The following is a 20459-nucleotide window of genomic DNA, read 5'->3' on the forward strand; positions in this document are numbered from 1 at the left end:
TTCCCATTTCCTTAGAATCTATTATGCTTTACACTCCAGACAGGATGGAACTTAATTTGCACTATTATAGTGAATAAAAATAAAGCAGAAAAGACCGCATTAACATTTTTTGCTTTTGGATTTTTAAATTGAATCAAAATTAAACCTATCGTATCATAACGATGGTAGAAAATTTTACAGTATTATGTTAAAATAGTTAAAATTAATGTAATTAAAATCCAAATCAGCCACATTTTGGTGTGAAATTGTCTGGAAATAACTGAAATATGTGGATAAACTTGGTAGTGTGGAAAAGGGTGAAAAAGTGTGAAATTGACCCTTATTCCTACCCCGAAAATTCTGTACAATAAATCAGTAATTAGGGTCATTTTGTCCATTTCTCTTCCTCTCAACTCACTCCATGTCATGGCGTGTTAATGTGTGTTGCAAATTGAAAATTAGTTCCACAAAATACCAAGCACGATCCCATGAATCAATTAATCACTGTCTCGAGGTCAGCATATGCTTTGGGGAAAGTTTGCAGAAACCCGTAGCTGCTTTCTTTGTATTACTTTATAGAATAGAAAAATGAAATTATATATTTTTTGGTTTCTTCCGTATTTTCTTTATCCATAACAATAAAAGAATCAATTTTACTGAACGTGGATTAATTTACCCCAAAGTAAACTCTTTCAAGGATAGAGGGTGTTGGTAAAAGAGAAAATTCACTGTGTGGGTGGAATATTTTGGGAATGGTGACGGTGAATTACAATTCAACAAAACCCCAAGAGGCGAAACCCTTTTCCTCACACTACATATGTACGTATACTGAGTGTTTCCATGAAAAGCTCCTGTGGGTTGAACATGAACCGAGGAACCCTGAATATGTGAAAGTTTATGTGCAAATGAGCTATTTTGTGCAAAGAGACTATGCAAGAAGGATAATTTTGTCGGAAATTGATTATTTTAATTAAAATTATCTCTGTCCTCTTGGCAAATTATGCTTCTCATCAAATTGTTTTTCTCATTATTGAGCTTCTCACAAATTTCTCGTTTTCCCTTCATATACACCACATTTTCAATGGACTCAAGTTGCAAAGGGAGAAATTAATATCTTGGAAACTTGAGGAAATTTTAATTGCGAACATCCTGACCAACATGTGTGTGGGCAGAAATGAATATATATTCACTCAAGAAAATATTGATATTAAATTATTGTGTAAATCTCTTGTACTTGTCACCTTTTCGCATTGTTTCTTTTCCATATACAAAATAGCATTGCCACGCTACATTATTCCATTAACCCATTAAGTGAGTTACTGACAACCCTTTTTTCGTGTCCCACAAAAACTTATTTACTTAGTGTCACCATGTTTCCCTTTCTATTTCCATTCTCGTAGCCAAAAAAAAGGGTTGATAGAAAAGCTAGGGCGGTTGGAGGGCGAAAGAAGCCCAAAAGGAAAAGATAGAATAAATAATGTAGAGAAACTTCTTTTTTCCAAATGTTTCTACTCTATATAGTGAAGTTATCTAAATTATTAAGTGGAATTCGGTTACGATGATAGAAATTACAGATGTAGAAAATAATAACCCAAAATTATTATTATACGATTGAGGTGTGAAATTAGAAATTTAGGGTGAGAAGAATGTTAAGATCTCTGTCAAATGCTCGAATCCTCGAAGTGATATATGTATGCTGATTTTAACCCAGTTATGCCGAGAAAATTTTAGAAATCCTTGCAAAATTCGATTTTAAAATGTTCTAAAATTAATCAATTCTCAACAAAAAAAATTAAAATTTCGCAAAAGAAGTTCAAAGCTTTTCCCTCCTTTTTTCTAGGGCTCAAAATCATAATATGGTACAATATAAATTCTGGATTAAAACAACATTGCGGTGAATGTCGTTCGATTGGGCTCAAACTTGATATAAATTCGTTTTGTAATCTATGGTCTAGGTAGAGTATTACATATTACACTAGTATAAAGATATTTTTTTAAATAGATTTCTTTCTTTCATAAAACTAAAAACGAGCTCCACATGAATAATTTTTACAAATAAAAAAAATTTTCCTATAAATTATAGATTTAAATACACGTCCCAATAGCGAGTGAGAGCTATAAAAGTAAATAAATGCGGAAGAGGGTGTGATAGACTTGAATCGGAGGGCTGTGGAGAGTTGTCAAAATATTTACCGAAAGGGTTGAGGTGTTACAAGAAAAAAGATCCTTTTAAAATAGGCAATTTCTGGGGTGGAGCTACAATTTTCGTCGTCTTTGGGGAACTCTGTTTGGAATAGCAATTATATATAATTATTGCGCCACATAGAGAGCCAGAAAACACAAATACTTCGATATCATTGTTGAAGGCTTCTAAAAAAAATGTAGAAAATATTGAAAGTATATTAAGAAAATATTAGAATTCATTAGTATTACATACGCAATTACGCAAGTGTTTAAAAAATTAATTGGCACAATGTTCTCCTGTTCCAATTTTTTTTGCCTATTGTGCGTTCGAAAAAAATATCAAACACGAGATATTTAGAAAAAGATGAAGAAGTATTCACACCTTTCCACATGTTTAGCGCGGATATATTGACTCAAGTGTTTATTTTCTGAACTCTTTTTATCATCTCATCATCTCATTACTTGGAATAATATTTAAATAGAGCCTATATGAAAGCAGATCTATTAAATATTTGTGATTGTAATTCACGAGAGGCACAAGGTGCAAAGGGTATTGAATACTACATTTTTTTTTATCAATCGACCACATTTTATTTGTCAATTCAACCTCAATTTCATATATCGATCATCTCATCAACTTGTGGCTGTGAGTAATTTTAGATGTTTGCTTTGCTACCAAATGGTTTGATGTTTTCTTAGAAAGCCACCATTTGCCAACAGGTGCCTTTTTCCAATTCAATTTCTCTGGGAAACATAAATTACATATTTTTAGATTACTTTCTTTTAAAATATGTAAAAGTCTGTATCAGAGTAATGTGGTACAAAACACATTGATAATAGAAATTAAAGTCAATCATAACGCGTCCAGTTATTAGAGTTGGTATACCACAACGCGGATGGGTCAGTCTATGCGTTGTAATTTAATTTTTAAGTAGTATTAGTAGGCAAAGTTGATTTTTTAATGAAATTCATCAATTCGAAAGACAAAAATGGTTATATTTCAAGTTCTATTGCACATACAGAAATTTCTTGACTAGTTTTGGAAAGGTATTGAAATAAGCTATAATTTGACATATATTTCGATACATTTCAAGGTCACCTCCAGAACACGAAATTGCGGATTTTTGTTTGACCAAAACAGTTTTTTGGACTTTTTGTCCTCAAGGAATGGTTTTAGAGTTTTCTGATGTTCCAGAAAGTTGTAGAAAATTGCAAAACCTTTAATTTGATACCAAATTGAGCAAAATCGGACAATCCGTTCAAGAGATATGACTCTTAGAACTTTTCAAATTCAAGAATTTTTCAAATGGCTATATCTTCTAAACGGTAACATAGAATTTCTTCATTTTTGGACTGATGAAAGATATTGAGTCAGGCTACAACATATCAAAATTTAAAGGAAAACGATAACAGATGTTGGGAGATATAGCCCCTTAAAGTTAGGCAATTTTTGTTTTTGTTTTTAACGCCTCTTGCGGATGTTTTTGTAACTTGAAATGTTCTAGACAGTTGTAGGGCTTCTCAATACCTTTCATTTGATACCAAGATGGTCAAAATCGGTCAAGCCGTTCTCGAGTTATATCGAAAAAACACTTTTTGCTTTAGGCCGCCATATTTGCTAAACCGCTTGACCGATTTTCAAGTATGATTTGTTGATGAAAACATCTCACTGAGCTCTACAACATACTAAAATTTCAGACCTCTAGCTTTAAGGGAACTGGTCGACGGTATTTCAAAATGGTGGACGGCGGCCATCTTGGATTTTGAAAATGCGAAAAAATGAAATTTTACACCCACATTTCTATAGAAAACTTCAAACCGGAAGTCTCTATCTGTTACTGTTCTCGAGTTATAAGCCAAAGTTTGGCGCACCGGCCGGCAGGCCGGCCGGCAGGCCGGCCGGATCAAAAATTTTCCACCACCATTTTCGTAATGTGGGATGTCTAAAACGTGCTCATACCAAGTTTGAGCCCGATCTGAGGTGGTCGGTTTTTCCGATGATTACAATACTTGGTATGCCACGATTGTGGTATACCAACTAATTGACAAACTCTTTAAACAGTTGCGCATAAATAGAGTTAACTGGAATTTTATTTCTTGCGCGTCTTACATTGAATTTGGAACTTTTCATTATGGCACTCTTCCAGACTTATTTTGACACATTCTCCGGGAATTGATGATGTAAAAAAAATGATGGAAATACGATACGATCTGTAGCAGAAGACATCCTCCCATAAAAGAGTGTTAAGAGTGAACACATTTTGACCCTTGATTGGGCCACAGAAGTAAATCGACATGATTCATATGCTGGATATTTGGAAGCGGAAGAAGATTGGAAAATTGGCGCGTCGTTGAAAATTCCTCCAACCAACGAGATAATTGCTTTAAATTTAATTTTATTTGACAAGAAATTCACAGTGAATTTCCCTACATTGCTTTCTCCTATGTACATAACACATTGTAGTACATGTATATATATAAATGTATATATGTAATCATTGCCCTCAACGAGCCAATTGAAATTTTCCAATCATCAATTTTGAGAAATTAATGTCAATAGAGATTTCCATTTACTGTGCCATGGGGGTTATTCACCCTATTTTGTCATGTTTGTCTGATTGATAGAGAAAATAAATATTTTAAATTGCTTAATAAAAAAATGGTTTTATCTAGAAAATGTGTTGGAAAGATATAATAAAAATATTTCCTTCGATTTTCTAAAATATTATATTTAAGAAAAAAAAAGAAGGAAACATTTGAAAAGGAAATTTGTAGGAAGTGTAGAAAGCATTTCATCAAAAAAAAAAAAAAAGCGAACGTTTTCCAGTAAATTGGATACAAGAACTGAGTTTTCGACACAATTTACTTCTTTGTGTATACCTGCCCTTTTCAATGAAATTATCTTCCAATATATTTCATGGCATTTTTTAATAATAACGAAGATAAATAATAAATTGGTGACAAAGAAAACTTCTTTTCTTCCAAGTCAAAATATTCACTCATTTTTTTTGTAATTCTGTAGTTTATTTTTGCTAATAAAATGCAATCTAAACATTTGTAATATATATATTTTTTGGTTTTGAAGAATATTTGCATTTATCATGGTGATTATAAATCACTCGTCGCCATTTTGATTCTTAACTACCGTTGCTATGTTCCTGTTTCATTCATTTTCATTCAATTAGCTTTGGGATCTTTTTACACATTTTCCCTCTCACTTTTCATATTTTTATTGTGTGCAAAAAACACGTCGGTTTGTGAAAGGAGACTTGGCATAAAAGTATTCTAAAATAAAGCCATGGTAGGTCATTTATTCAAAAGGGAAGATACACACACCCACAAATATGTACATATGTATTGGTATAAATTTAAGGTAAGTGCGTGCGTTAAACATAGGGTAAAACGGGGCAGTTTTAGCAAATTCTTCAATTTTGCAGTAAGAAGATTTTTTTATTATTTTAACTCTTAATTATTAATATCATTAAAAAGACAAGAAAGACTATATTACGCTTGAGTGATCTTTAAGATATTTAGCTAGATAGTTTAGATTTTACTAAATCCAATTCATGGCGGATAAGGATCTCATAAATGAATTAAATAATTTAAACCGCTAAATTTTTTAAGATCTTATTTACCCAAAATTCGTCCACTGATTATATTTTAAAAAATTTCTAAGGGATGGTCACGTTATTTTGGAAACTCGGGCGAACAAAATCGATCAAAAACTGTTTTTTTCGGTGTTAAATCTTAATTCCGAGTATCAGCAATCGTGGCGCTAGTTGTCAAAAATGTGAACAAGGTGATGTGTCACGTGGTACGGTGACGTCACTGAGTACACAGCAAAATGGTATTTTAGCTCGATAGAGTTTCCAAAATAACGTGACCATCCCTTAAAATATCATCGTTATAAATAAAAGTATAAAACTGCCCCATCTTACCCTATACGTTCCTATCGAAAGCAATGAAAACAAAAGCATTGAGGCAAGCATGGAGAAGGGGTTAAAAGTTTTGTACGTGGTGTAGTAGATCAAGGCAATGTTTGCAGAATACACTCTTATGTGGTTTAAAAGGTATTTGGATTTATATACCGCGAATGAATTCGCACATGGTAACGGACAAAAATTCGAACGGGTTGCAAAAATTTACAGGAGGTGTCTCTACCATGCCTGATTCCCTCCTTTCCATCTATGTGGCAGACTGTGACAAAGCCTTTGGGCAAAAGCTCCCGGTGCCATTATGTCGAATTAAAGGGAACACTGCAGCAATGTTTATTGTTTTGCATACACAAACGCACCATTAAAATCTCAAATGTATATTCAATGAGATTTTTATTTAATTATTCGGTGCTGAAATTGTATCTGATTTAATTTACTCCAGTTTCATCCCTTTTGAATGTTACAATTTATTTACAAAGAAGCAAAAAGAATAATTTTACGATAAAAAAAATACTTGATTAGGCATTAATTCTAGAAGTGGATTTCATTTCGCATTTAGTGTTAGAGCAAATGTGAGTGTCTTAAAATACAATAGTTCCTAATGAAAATGGTTCAATAATAAGAAATAAGGGATGGTCACGTTATTTTGGAAACTCTACAGGAACAAAATGGCCAAAATGTGAGAATTTCAAATAATTTTTTTAATCACAAAAATTAATTTTCAAAATTGAAAATACTGAATTCTTATCAGTATTTGGCCATTTAACAAGACTGCAAGCAAATATCGAATTTTTGGTTTCAAAATTGGCTTGAAAATCGCTCTTGAAAGTCCCCGAGTTTCCAAAATAACGTGACCATCCCTTAATGTAGCAGAAAAATATTTTAGAAAACATACATAATTAAAATATTGAAGTTCACTTACCGGGCAAGCAAGGACTTGTGGCTGATCCAAAAGTAGTTTTCAGCTGAGAAAATCCTGAAAATAAAAATTATGTAGGTATGTAAAACTAAAAAGTTACTGAAGACGTTAAGAAAGATATTCCTATGAAATATATCAACATAATGGATTAGGAGGATTCAGCATAAATTATACATATTCGCTCCAATAACAAAAAAACACCAATTTTGATATTAAAATTACAGAGTAGTGAGGTGTTCAAGTCCGATGATATTTCTTATGTACCACGAAAAACAGCCAATCTATTATTGGGCTCAGAACTTACGGGCGCAGATTCATGACTGTCCGATATATAGGTGTGGGTAATACAATTTTCCCTTTTTCTCCATCTCACCTCAATATTCAATTGATGTCATCAATAGACACGACGGAGCTACTCACAAATTATCTCTGATGATTCAATCAAAAGGCGTTCATGGAGAACGGATGATGCGAAAACGAGGAATTCACACCTACAATGATGATGATGTTTGATGGAGGGTGAAAAGAATCGGCGACAAAGAATCTTATTTGATGATGGACGGGATAATTTGAGGGCGCGCACTCGCCTATCTTGTATTTTCTTCCATCTCTTCTTCTTCGTATTTTCAATATAATAAGAAGTTATCGAATATGGAGAGATTGTTATTTAAGGATTAATTAAACAATTGATAAAGTGGGCAAAATTATCGTGACTTACAAAATCAATGGGTCCAATGGGTCATTCTTAGCAATCAAATACCATAAATCCATAATCAAACAGTTATTCTTATTTGTATGAAAAAAAAATCATTCAATATCTTTTGAAGAAGTTCATACTAATGGCTTTGAAATAGTGGGTATATTTGACACTTGATCAGATAAAATAATTTAACCCTTAGATGTGTCTCTTCGTTTGGCAGCTGCCATATATTGAAAAACATATCAAATGAAAACATCGCAAAAATATTGGCAGGAAACATTGAAATTTTCATAAATTATTTGGTTGGTGTGGTACTTAATTTCATGAATGTCCCATCAATTAATAATTTCTAATATATTTTGCATTCAATCCTTTCAATTAAATGAAAAATAAAATTATTTCAGAAAAGTATATAATATTCGTTTTCTAGGAATACAAGTCCTAGATTATTTACACACAAAATAGGTTTTAAAAAAACCGCAAGACTACCAAAATCTAGATATAAAGATTATATTACACGAAAAGGTCGTACAAACTGCATTGAATGAAATCAATTGATAAGTGTTTTGTGTATAAAGGTATTGTGCAGGCAGAAGGAAGAAAGGAAGAAGGTGAAATTACACAATTCAGTAGTTTCGAATATGGGCAATAAATTTTGACAATAGAAATCGTTTTTCACCAATCTATCATGAATCGAATACGGAAAAATACCCCTGGTACAATAAAATCTTCTACCGTGACATGAAAAGTCTTGTGAATTTTTCTACCTTTTCTTCTACATTTTATTTACATATTTTTTCCCCATTTAAATCCATACGTTTTCATTGCTTGAATTGGCAGTACATGTGTATGTATTTACAGATGTCAAGAAAAATATTGAATGGCGAATTGGGATGAGAAAGGATTTTATACAATCTTCTATTCAGGGTATGAGAACGAAAGGAGTAAGAAGAAAATGCATTCTTCACATTTTTCACATTTTTTGGAGCATATAAATAATAAAATGAAACATTCTTAGTCCTTAGGATAAATAAGCATCCTCAATTTGAGGTGTTAAGAAACGACCCCGATGGCTAGGCAAATATCGTGAAAAAAATTATCTCCCACTCTGTGGAGGGTTCTTTTGTTTCCTTTCTTCTTTTTCTCTAGGGTGTCCCTAAAGGGTTAATTACTTGAGTCAACATCCTCGTGGGAGATGCAAGAAAAAAGCACATAGAAAAGAAACGTGAAAGAAAGTATCCGTCTAAATGGTCGTCAAGGAACTTCTCGAGTTGATCCTTACACTCTCTAAATGTTGCAAGTAAGGGATGGTCACGTTATTTTGGAAACTCGGGGACTTTCAAGAGCGATTTTCAAGCCAATTTTGAAACCAAAAATTCGAAATTTGCTTGCACTCTTGTTAAATGGCCAAATACTGATAAGAATTCAGTATTTTGAATTTTGAAAATTAATTTTTGTGCTCAAAAAAATTATTTGAAATTCTCACATTTTGGCCATTTTGTTCCTGTAGAGTTTCCAAAATAACGTGACCATCCCTTAGTTATATGTATAGAACTTCTTGATAATCTCAAAACTGCATTTTGTTTATTCACACACCATTCCTTGCTTTTTCTGACTGACTCCCAGTCTCTCCGTACCATCAAAGTCTATAAGGGCGAGTGTAAAACCATAGTTGGGAATGAAATGGGAAGGAGTGACAGCGACTTCTTGCAAAAGATTGGTGAGAGGAGTGGTGTATGTATGAAGCGTCTGGGCTATTTCTGGTTCTCAGGCTACAGTGAGAAATATGGGATAACCTGGAGTAATTCCCTTGTCAACAAGTTCATTGAACATAAGAGCTTTTTTATAAGACGTTTTTTTTTTCATCATTAATTTTCTCCTGCCATCCATGTGTCAAATGTGGCTGATTTTTGCTTCAGGAGCTGAAGCAAATTGAACAACAATTGACGTGGTGATGAAAAGTACCTGAATTGTGGAATTCATCTCAATTAAATAGAATTTTGAGAGTATATGGATGTCTTCCTGAAAATATCAAATTTCACACATCAATTGAGTGAAAGAGAGCGATGACGTCTGCGGGATAACATTTAATCCCTCTTCTCTGACATGAACATCTGTAGGCGGTCTATTTATCCTTGATTTCCTACACTTCTTATTCTCCTTTCAAAAAAATCACAAAAGGACAAATAGTTCATAGGTAAATAGTACCTACCAATATATCTCATTTACTGATCATTTAGCACACATTAAATTTGTCCCCAACCATTTAAAATCAAACCTTTTTCTTTTCATGAAGTGTGACCAGTGTGAGAGGATTATTTTAAAGAGTTTGTATCCTTATAACAAAAAAATATAACTTAGAGAGACTGAAAAGTTACTAGGTACCTATATTGAATAAAAGGAGAAGTTAGGTTTCATTCACCTTCTTGCTTTCTTTCATGAAGATAGCGATTAGGACTGTAAGTTGATTTTCCTGTACGTTTCTGAAACCATTTTATTACACGAAAACCAGGTGATAAAATTAACCAATATTTTACTAGGGTATTATAAAATTTATTTAAATAAATAAATAAATAATAGACTAATTTGGAAATCCACCAGTCCTCATATTTCTTTTTAATTATTTTGAGTAAAAAGAATTCGTAGTCAAAGGGTTACATCCAGACAAAATGTCTGAATACCTGAATTTTGTTGCTTTCTTTTGCTTCTTGAAGAAAGAAAAATATAATAATGCTGAAAAGCACCTTTTTTCACTCCTGCACTTTCAACATGTATATATATATAGGTATGCATACCTTTTCTACTTTTTCTACTTACTATATGCAAGAAGAGTGGCTGCTGCAAATACAATCGCGAGAAAAAGGCTAATGAAAGAAGTGAATTTTCAAAACCTATCTGTCAAGTGGGAGTTTGCGTTCGTGAAGCCGGAAAGCCGGAAGCTGTAAGACACCGTGCTAACAAAAGAACCCCCGCGCGTCCTCTTCTGCCGGAGATGCAGGCAGACATGTGCATAAAAAAAAACTCACAAAATGCAGTAGTGGGAGTTAATTAGTTTAATTGTTTCACACCTCGTGGGATGAAAAGGAAATAGCGTCAGAGCTTCCGGCTGGTAGCTCCATTTAAATGCTTGTTTTAAGGTGTGAAAATCATCATACAAGAGGTACCACATTGACAGGGGTGTGTGGGTGGCTTTTGTTTTCACTCCTTCGTGGAAAAACATGATCCAACTCCAACATACATATAACATATGAACATAGATTGCAGCAATGAAGGGTTGATGAAATGCACATACTACGTTGAAAAAAGAAAATATGGCGAATACATCGTAGAGAGCAACCAGGAGCAACATATCAAACAACCAAGCATATCAAAGTTATATATACCCACAGATTACTTCACAGTTGCTCGAAATAAATTTTGTAATTATTACCTGTCGCTAATTGAGACGACGATAGAAGTTCTTTTAGGATTATACTGACTTTGAAGGTGAGCCATCAAGTGGAAATTCGAAAGTTGGTAAAATACAAAAAAAATCCAATTTAAATTCAATTTTCCTCAGTCACAGAATTTTCTCGTATACTCTCTGCATTGGAAAAAGTAGGAAGTGAGACTCAGCAAAAATTGCATTCTGTGAAATGATGAATCTTGATTTAATATTCGAGAACAGAGATTTTTTGCTCGGTAACTCCTATCCTCATGCTGTGAAAGTATTAAATCCAACTGTTTCGCTTTAATTAAAAAATTAATACTTGAAAGTCTTGCAAATTTTTCCATTTTCTGCTCTTCTTTCCGTTCCACCCATTAAAATGTCATTCTATAGATAGACAGGTGCTCACCCCCCTATGCTTGGATTTGTGTGTGCGGAAAATGAATGAAAAAGAAATTAAATAATCTGCAATTGCAATTCATAGGGAAAAATGCTGTTTTTTCTTTCATCTTTCTTCTATTTGTTTTTTTTTGTTCATGATGCACTAATTCACGATATTGTGAAAATCAGTTTATTTCAAAACATAAACTTTTTTTGATGAAGTTTTATTTTTTTTTAGATTTTTCCAAAAAAAAACATTTTTTTACAAACTAAAAGCTGCGTTTATTATAATACATATTTTGAACTTTCCTTTGTGTTTGTTTTTATCTCAAAAAGTACCAACTTTATTGGTTTAAAAATAAATTTAATTGATTTATACCAATACTTTTCACGGCAGGACATGAAAATTATGTTGGGAGGGCACTCAGCATGGGGACAAAAATGCAAGAGAGATTTTCATTATTGTCTGGCAAGTTAGAAGGGAAGACAAAAAGGAATTTTCATTACAATTTAATTCAGTCGCACCACACCCAGGTTCCACAGCCTCCGTAAACCGTAAACCACCCAATTCATTGCACACTTCCATCATTCGGGACATTTCACGTCCCGAGTTTGGTGATTTACATTTCAATTAATAAGATTGTGTACCCGCGGTTGGATGAAAAAAAAAGCTCACATCATTAGAGGGTTAATTTTTGCACATCTCTCGCCACTTTTGGACATTTTAATTTAATCTTCAACCCCCCTGCGTTACATTGCCCCAACTTACGGGTATACATTTTCTTGCGAGTGAAAGTGCTGACGAAAGCAATGCGGGTTCTTTCAGAGAAATTTATTTTTCAATTAACTTCGGATTGAAAATTTTCTTCCTGCTTTTCTTTAGCAAAAAGAAGGATGACAAATAAACATCCACAAAAGATGCCTTTAATTCGCGTGTTTGAGGGTTGAAAATCGGTGGATAATTTTCTCTTTGTATATAATAGCAAAATTCTCTGAAGCATCTCTTGGCACGAGGGTTGGAGGTTTCGCCTTTTGTTTATTTCGTTTGAAAATACGATGAAAAAGTAAATTAACTTAACTCCAGTTGGTCCTGTGAGATATTTTTATTACTCTGCTGAGGTCTTATTGAAGGGTAAGGGAAAGTCAATTATACTTTGAAGGTTGTTTTATTTCTTAATTTTCTTTTAGATATTATGCGGCTTATATCAATTATTGCCTTTAAACTATAAGAATCTCCCATATGAGACAAATTCGCAATCTCTTATATACATTTTCTTTATTAAAACACATAAAATGCGCACCAATTCCCCTTTCGACTCTTTTTATGTTGCTTTTTCACACACACACACCTGAATTTTCCTGAGATACACATAATGTCTACTGTGATATATAGAAGGTGAAAAGAAGGGATTTTAATTCAAGAATTGTCGCAATTTGAGCTACAAATTCTATAATTGTTTGTGAGTATCTTATTATCTGCTGGGGAATCGCGTAAAAGGAACGGCTTAATGGTTTAATTAAATGCAAAGACGAAGGATTTTCACTTCATTTTCAAATGGCGTCTTGTCGCAAAGTGTAAAATAATTAATTTTCACACTCTTTTATCTCTACGACGTAGAGTTGTGCCATTTTCTACAAAAGAATGGGGGGGAAAGGAATTTTTCCCTGAGATTTTATGTCTATGAGTTTAATTTATTTTCTAACAATTTCCACTCTTTGATTACATTTTAAAGAGGTAACAATAAATTAAGTCTTTTCTGACAGAGGAGTAAATTTTATTGTGCGAGTAGAATTTCTTCATGAGGTAATTTCTTTTCCCTATATAGAGATGTAGGATCTATATAGTGATGTTGAGAATTTACCACTCAGGGAAAGAATATATATATTATTTATATTGTCGTCCAAAGAAATTTAATACATTTGCTTTACTTTTAATTAACTCCAAAATTCTTCAACGACATAATGAAGTAATGAACTTTCCTTCCTTCTGCAAAAAAATTCTCTCACAGACTGTTCATCCTTTTCGCTTTCACGCGATGAATAATGGAAGATTTCTTTCTATACTGTGCTTCTTGAATGAAATTACAATACCATAGACTGGCACAGTGAAGAGAACCTGAGAAGACGCATTCTTTTTTTGTGTGTGAATTGAATAGTTAAAAAAACGGCCAGTATTAAAAAGCTACCAGCATACTTATTATGTATATAATTCCACTTTTTTATAAATTCATAGAACATTATAAAAATTTTGCTAAAAAAAATTTGACCTGAGGACAAGGGAGATAAAAAGTGTATATTTCACATTTTTTGTGTGACATAGTCCTCGGAAGATTGTGAGGAAGAAAGAAACGAATATCTGGAAGGACATAAAAGGCTCTTCAAATTTGCCACCAACTCCCAATTAGCAAAAGGATCGAATGTCACCAGAGATGGATTTGGATTATTTCTTTGTACTGCTATATAAATATTTTAATTTATACTCATCTCGATTACATTTCAAGTATAAGACGAAGTATTGTAACTTATCACTTTTCTCGTTTCATTTGTTGGTATTTTCACATAAATGGAAACCAACCATTTTTATGCATTTTTTTAAAACTTTTTCGATTAGACTGTCTTTTTTGAAAATTATTTCTTGAAATTTTTAATGGACGAATATTGTCTAGGTGGGCGGACTAAAATCGCGACGATGATTTAAAGAAAAAATTAATTTATAAAACTAAAATTTTTTTCTCTAAAATTTTATTTGATTTTATTGAAATCAAAATGCTTTTATAAAATTTTTTCGGAACTAGACTAAAACATTTAATATTAATATACTACATAATAAAAGAATCACAGCTAAAATGGGTATGGTACACTTATTTTCAAATGACGGAAAAAATTATAGTTCCAACTTAAAAAAAAATAGTAAAATAACATTTTTATTTGAAAAAGTTGGAACTTGGATAAAACAAAATCGCATTTCTCTTTACTCAAAATGTCTAATTTCAGCCCCAAATTAGACATTTTTTTCACTACTTTTGACTCATGTAATATAACCCTTAAAGGGTTAAGTTCGATTGATTTTTAATGTTTTACTTTAATTGTTTAATTGAAAAATCCAATAAATTCGGAACTAAAATTCTTTCGTTTGAAAAATATTTTTAAAATATACGAGCATACCGCGAAACCGTTTCATAACAAAAATGTAGAATAAATAATTTAATTTCATTTAAAGGATTTTTTCACTTTTGATTACATTGAATCCTTTCAATCTCATTTTTATATCTAGTTTATATGAAGTGGACTCCACAATCGCACGTGTTAAAATGGATGGCAAAAATGCAATAATGTAGAGTGAATAGATCACTCGATACATGAATAAATTCTCTCCCCATCGCACTAATTTTAATTTTCGCTCCTGGGTATATTTGCGATTTTATGTGATTGAGTACCAAAGTGCAAAAATTTCAATTGAATTTGCGAGAATAATAGAAATGCGTGTTTTTCGCGTGATGTGTTGAATGGTGTTTGAAATAAAATCCCACCCGGATTTCTCATACACCAAATTAATTGTCTAAATTGTTTTTGGCATGAATGGATATGCCAGAAGGAGCGTAGGGTGCAAAAAAATCACTGGGAGGCCAATAAAATAATTTCTTGTGTGACATGACAACAAATGGACGTTTTTTGTGTGAGTGTGCCATTGCCATTCGGCGACGCATTGAAAGGGTTAATTAGTGAAGGTGTTATATTTATTAGCTCCCTTAATGGATTCTTGTTTTTTGTGCATAATGAGTGGGGTTTTTGTCATGAGTCGGGTATTATGGCATTGTTTGGATGATTTTGAGACACAGCAAGAGTCAGCAACGTTCAGAAGAAGCATATTTATGCAGTAGAGAAATTTGAGATCTTACCTGAGGATTGATGGTGGAGCGAGAGGGGTCCAGCGGCGCCAGTTGCCATGTTGTGTGGCAGAAAGGCGGCTGCAACGGCGGCATGGGCATTGAAATAGGCCATCCTGGAGGCTGCCATTGTCATCTGGTGATGATCTGCCGAGAAAGGTGTTTGACCGACGGCTGGGTAGAGTGATGGGGTAACCGCGGAGACGGCATTACTCTGATGCCGCGTAGAATCGCTTAGGCCCAAAAGTTCCTGGATCGCAAATGGTGATCTCTGGGGCATTGTCTGTGAACTCGGTGGTGGTCTATTGAGGGCACCAGGTGCTGTGACGTGAATCGTCTCAGGACGTGGTAGTGATTCCAGGTTCATTTCGTGTCCTAATTCAGAGGTCACACACTTTTGTCTTCTTTTCTTTGTTCCTCTCAAAATTCACTCTTCTCACTTTATTTAATCATCTTTTGCAAAAAAAGGAATCAGTTAAAGCCACTCTTAGAAATTGCAAATGAACTAAAAATAAAAATGTCTATCAGTCAATTCACCGGCGGAAAATGTCTTGGAAAAATTGTTTAGCCTTCTAAGAATCTGACTTCGTTGTTCTTTAGTATGTTTTATCCCGCACTGATTTTAACACATAGCACTGTTTTCACCATATTTTGAAAAAAAAATGTTGCAGAAAAATCACTTTCTTTTAGATTTTCTTAAATAAAATATCTTACTATTTTTTTAGCTTTAGAATTTTTTCCAAAGGATATACTGTTGGATGTATGTGCCAATTCAAGAATTTAAGGACTATGTTGAGAATCATCCGAGAAGGTACGAGCGTTTCGGAAGAAGCGACATGATGAAGAGTCGGTGAGTGACTAAAGGCAGTAGACTTTGTGACGATGGTTAAATCGCGAATGTCCGAGTTATGGTTTAGAATCAGTCTCGATCACAGTTGTGTGTCTCCTGCGAGAGGGGGTGAGATTTTGTGGGATGCCATAGTTGGAAGGGGTGGATGAGGGTTGGAGGAAATCTGCGATTTTTCTCTCACTCACACGCGCGTAGGATTAAAAATGTGAGCAACGATGCTTCCGTCGCCACAGTCAGTGAACAACAAGTTCGCTGAACATCTTCACCTCACCAATAAATCCACCGGCTTCGCTGCAGTCTTCATCTTTTGTGTGAGGATTACCCCGTGTCGGCAATGCATTCGACACGTGTGGGTTGCCAGATTCAAAGGCGTGTGCCGTATCCGTGGTAGCCAGAGTGGGATGAATGGAGAATTCTCTGCTTCTATGGTTGATCAGCTTACACTCCAGGAGACTTATGATCTGCTGTATACCTTGTCTTCTCCATCGCAACTACAAATTCTATCTCTGTCACCCTCAAAGGCGTTCCCCAGCAATGGGATGTGGCCAACGTGCTGTGGTATTGAAGAAAATGTCGGGGTAGGGATGGATTCTATATAAGATTCCTGCCCAGAAATGGAAGAAGTCACCATTAGGCGCATGATCAGCACCCCGCCGGTTCTCTCCTTCTAACCAGTGGGTACTTGTATGGATGTCTCATCGGGTCACCCTCTTTAGAAGTGGGATCCCCAGTAAATATTTCGGTTGAGTGAGCGTGAAAAAAGGGGCCAAAGTGGAGAACAAATAACCCCTTGCATGTTGAGTAACTTTATCCCCTTCTGGCTTTGGTTTTTGCCAAGTATTCCATCCCTTTTGGTCGTACCAAAGGGGAGAAAGGATAATTTTGCTGGAGCACCGTCAACAATGAGAACATGTTAATTAAACATCGATAATTAGTAATCTATCGATTGGCTACATCCATTGGAGGATCCTGGGGAAAATAGCACATTTGAAGGATAGAGTCAATTTTCTCTGAAGAGTAGAGAAAGCTGTAATGGTGGATGTTATGTTTATGTAGAGTTCATTCTCACCAGTCATCAATACTCGTCATTATATTAAACTGATTCTTGTTTAAGAATAAAATTATTATCAATTTTCTTTGATAAATTATATGGAAAATTTTAAAAATATTATTTAAAATAATCATTGTCCACAGAACTCAATATGAGCGCATTTCCTTGAAATTCATTTTCTCTCCCACGATCTTTTGATCCTGACAAAAAGTATTGAAGGATTGTTTACGTGTTGTCTGCACAGTGATTATGAATATCTCAATAACTGCACCTGATCATCATCGCATCAATTTATATTCTATACTCCACCTACGTATGTGGATGATGTACAAGAGCAAGTGGGAAGTGCAAATTAATTTTGAAATGCAATAAAATCTCTCACAGAGAGAAATGATTATCATGGAGGATTTTCATGTGAATGAACGGTCAGTTGGGGCTTCCACCAGTGGACTATCAATGATGACTGTAATTAATCTATTTTGAAGGTGAATATGTAGCGAAGCAACGCTCATATTTTAATTGAAAATAATGCAACTATTCCATGTTTGATGCCTCTTTTATGTGCCGTTGTACATAGATTACACTGGATTGACAATACAAAATTAACGGATGTGTGAGATCCTACATTTATTGTATGGAAATCCACCAATCATGGTACTCATATGCATTCTTCATCAACCACGAAGCTGGCAATTTTCGTATTTCCGCGTGAAATGCGATAAATTGGCAGGTGGATGAGATTACATTTCACAGTAGATGATAATGAGTTGTCTGTTTTTTTTAAGTATATTCCGTGAGATCTATTGTAACTTTTTTAAATACACGTATAAGTAGACCGTGATACCTATCAGATCTATGCTAATTCAGAGAAATTAATTCTTTTTTTTTGGAAACTCATTTGATATTACAAAATGCTTTTTAAATTTCTCACGGAGAAGATTTTTTAAAACTAGACTTATATTGTAACGTTTATACTTGGGTACCTTTTACCTACTATTTTAACCCTTTAACGTCCACGTGATTCATATAAAAACATTGAAAGATTCAGTCTTTTTTTTATTGAGATATCTATTCCCCAGATGCTTTCAGATGGTATTTCTCATTGTCAGTCAAAACGTATTCTTTGACCCCTTCTACGTAAACTTTACCTGGGTGTTCAAAAATAAGCGCAAAACTTTTTTTTGGAATAACTTTTTTTGTGTTTGAGATACCGGAAATCCCATGGTAGATTTGTTTTCAGGAGACAAAAGGTAATTGTCCTGCCGTATTTTCAAAATGGCCGCCATCTTTTTTTTCAAAATGGCGTTTTTCAGCCCCATATTTGGTAATGTTTAGGAGGTTTTTTTTCACCCAATCGATTAATAATCCATTAAAACACATTTTTTGAGTCAGAGGTGGTGAAAGAAACTGGCGGCCATCTTGGAAAATGTCAAAAAATGCTCAAAATCGATTTTCTGCGATATTTTCGCTTTCAGGGCAGCTAGAGAGCTGAAATTTGGATATGTTACTCAGAATATCATTCTCAATAGTATGATAGTCTTAGACTCACTAGTAGCCATTTTGAATTTTCTTAATTTCTCAATATCTTCACTTCCAGAGCACCTAGAAAGCTCAAATTTGGATATGTTACTTAAGTTAACATTTCCTATCGATTAGTGCAACTTCCGTATCGCATTTATGATTTTATTTTGTTATTTTCAGAGAACGAAAAGAATTAAAATCAAAGCACCATTTGTTTTAAGAAAAATTCCCGATGGTGACAGCAAAGTTAGACTAATCGATAGGCAATGTCAACTTGAGCAACATATCCAAATTTGAGCTTTCTAGGTGCTCTGGAAGTGAAGATATTGAGAAATTAAGAAAATTCAAAATGGCTACTAGTGAGTCTAAGACTATCATACTATTGAGAATGATATTCTGAGTAACATATCCAAATTTCAGCTCTCTAGCTGCCCTGAAAGCGAAAATATCGCAGAAAATCGATTTTGAGCATTTTTTGACATTTTCCAAGATGGCCGCCAGTTTCTTTCACCACCTCTGACTCAAAAAATGTGTTTTAATGGATTATTAATCGATTGGGTGAAAAAAAACCTCCTAAACATTACCAAATATGGGGCTGAAAAACGCCATTTTGAAAAAAAAGATGGCGGCCATTTTGAAAATACGGCAGGACAATTACCTTTTGTCTCCTGAAAACAAATCTACCATGGGATTTCCGGTATCTCAAACACAAAAAAAGTTATTCCAAAAAAAAGTTTTGCGCTTATTTTTGAACACCCGCAGTATTTTCAATTTATAAAATCTATATACAGTCATACCCCGCATAATCAAGTCGAGGTTATACTCTTCTTACGCATTAAAATTAATGGGTGAGAAGAGTATAACCTCGACTTGATTATGCGGGGTATGACTGTAATAAAGAAAGGCCTGTTTGTTGGTAATCGTCGTTCCGACTTTTCTATACAAATCCACACCGTTTGTCCGATCGCGATGAAATTTGGTGAGACCCCTTATAACAGGCGGTTTCAGATGGCCGTATTCATTTTCCCCCCAAAGCCCCCCTTCAGGTAGCCCCCATAGAGATTTTATGCAGTTTTTGCAAATTTTTGAATTTGGCGCCTAAAGTGTTGTGTGAAAATGATTTCTTCTCTTTTCGAAATTTTTCTCCGGGATTTATAAGTGGCCTCAATCAAACCATCACAATTTTTTTTCTTTTAAATTTTGCGCGAAGCGCAACAAATCCCCGCGAAGCGGGGCGAGGTAAATTGGAGCGAAGCGACAATTTACCTCGTTATTAGTTGGTGTTCCACTTCGTGGCCAACACCAAGTATTGTAATCGTCGGAAAAACCGACCACCTCAGATCGGGCTCAAACTTGGTATGAGCACGTTTTAGACATCCCACATTACGAAAATGGTGGTGGAAAATTTTTGATCCGGCCGGCCTGCCGGCCTGCCGGCCGGTGCGCTAAACTTTGCCTTATAGCTCGAGAACGGTAACAGATAGAGACCTCCGGTTTGAAGTTTTCTATAGAAATGTGGGTGTAAAATTTCATTTTTTCGCATTTTCAAAATCCAAGATGGCCGCCGTCCGCCATTTTGAAATACCGTCAATCACTTCCCTTATAGCTAGAGATCTGAAAATTTA

General features: G+C 34.3%; 1 protein-coding gene across 4 annotated transcripts in view; it reads right to left on the reverse strand.

Moving 5' to 3' along the window:
• Window positions 1-16507, reverse strand: part of LOC129797324 (homeobox protein ceh-10-like) — a 37471-nt gene extending 20964 nt beyond the window's left edge. For 2 of the 4 annotated variants that reach the window (XM_055839752.1, XM_055839753.1), the window contains exons 1-2: window positions 15425-16507; window positions 7021-7074 (exon numbers count right to left, since the gene is read on the reverse strand). In XM_055839752.1, coding sequence (XP_055695727.1) covers window positions 7021-7074; window positions 15425-15779 — 409 coding nt within the window. In that variant the 5' untranslated portion in view covers window positions 15780-16507. The remainder of the gene's footprint in view (window positions 1-7020; window positions 7075-15424) is intronic. The other 2 variants (XM_055839754.1, XM_055839751.1) reach the window with 1 other exon arrangement.
• Window positions 16508-20459: the final 3952 nt, after the last annotated feature.

The sequence above is a fragment of the Lutzomyia longipalpis genome, chromosome 1 (assembly GCF_024334085.1).
Source record: "Lutzomyia longipalpis isolate SR_M1_2022 chromosome 1, ASM2433408v1".
NCBI classification, from domain to species: Eukaryota; Metazoa; Arthropoda; class Insecta; order Diptera; family Psychodidae; genus Lutzomyia; species Lutzomyia longipalpis.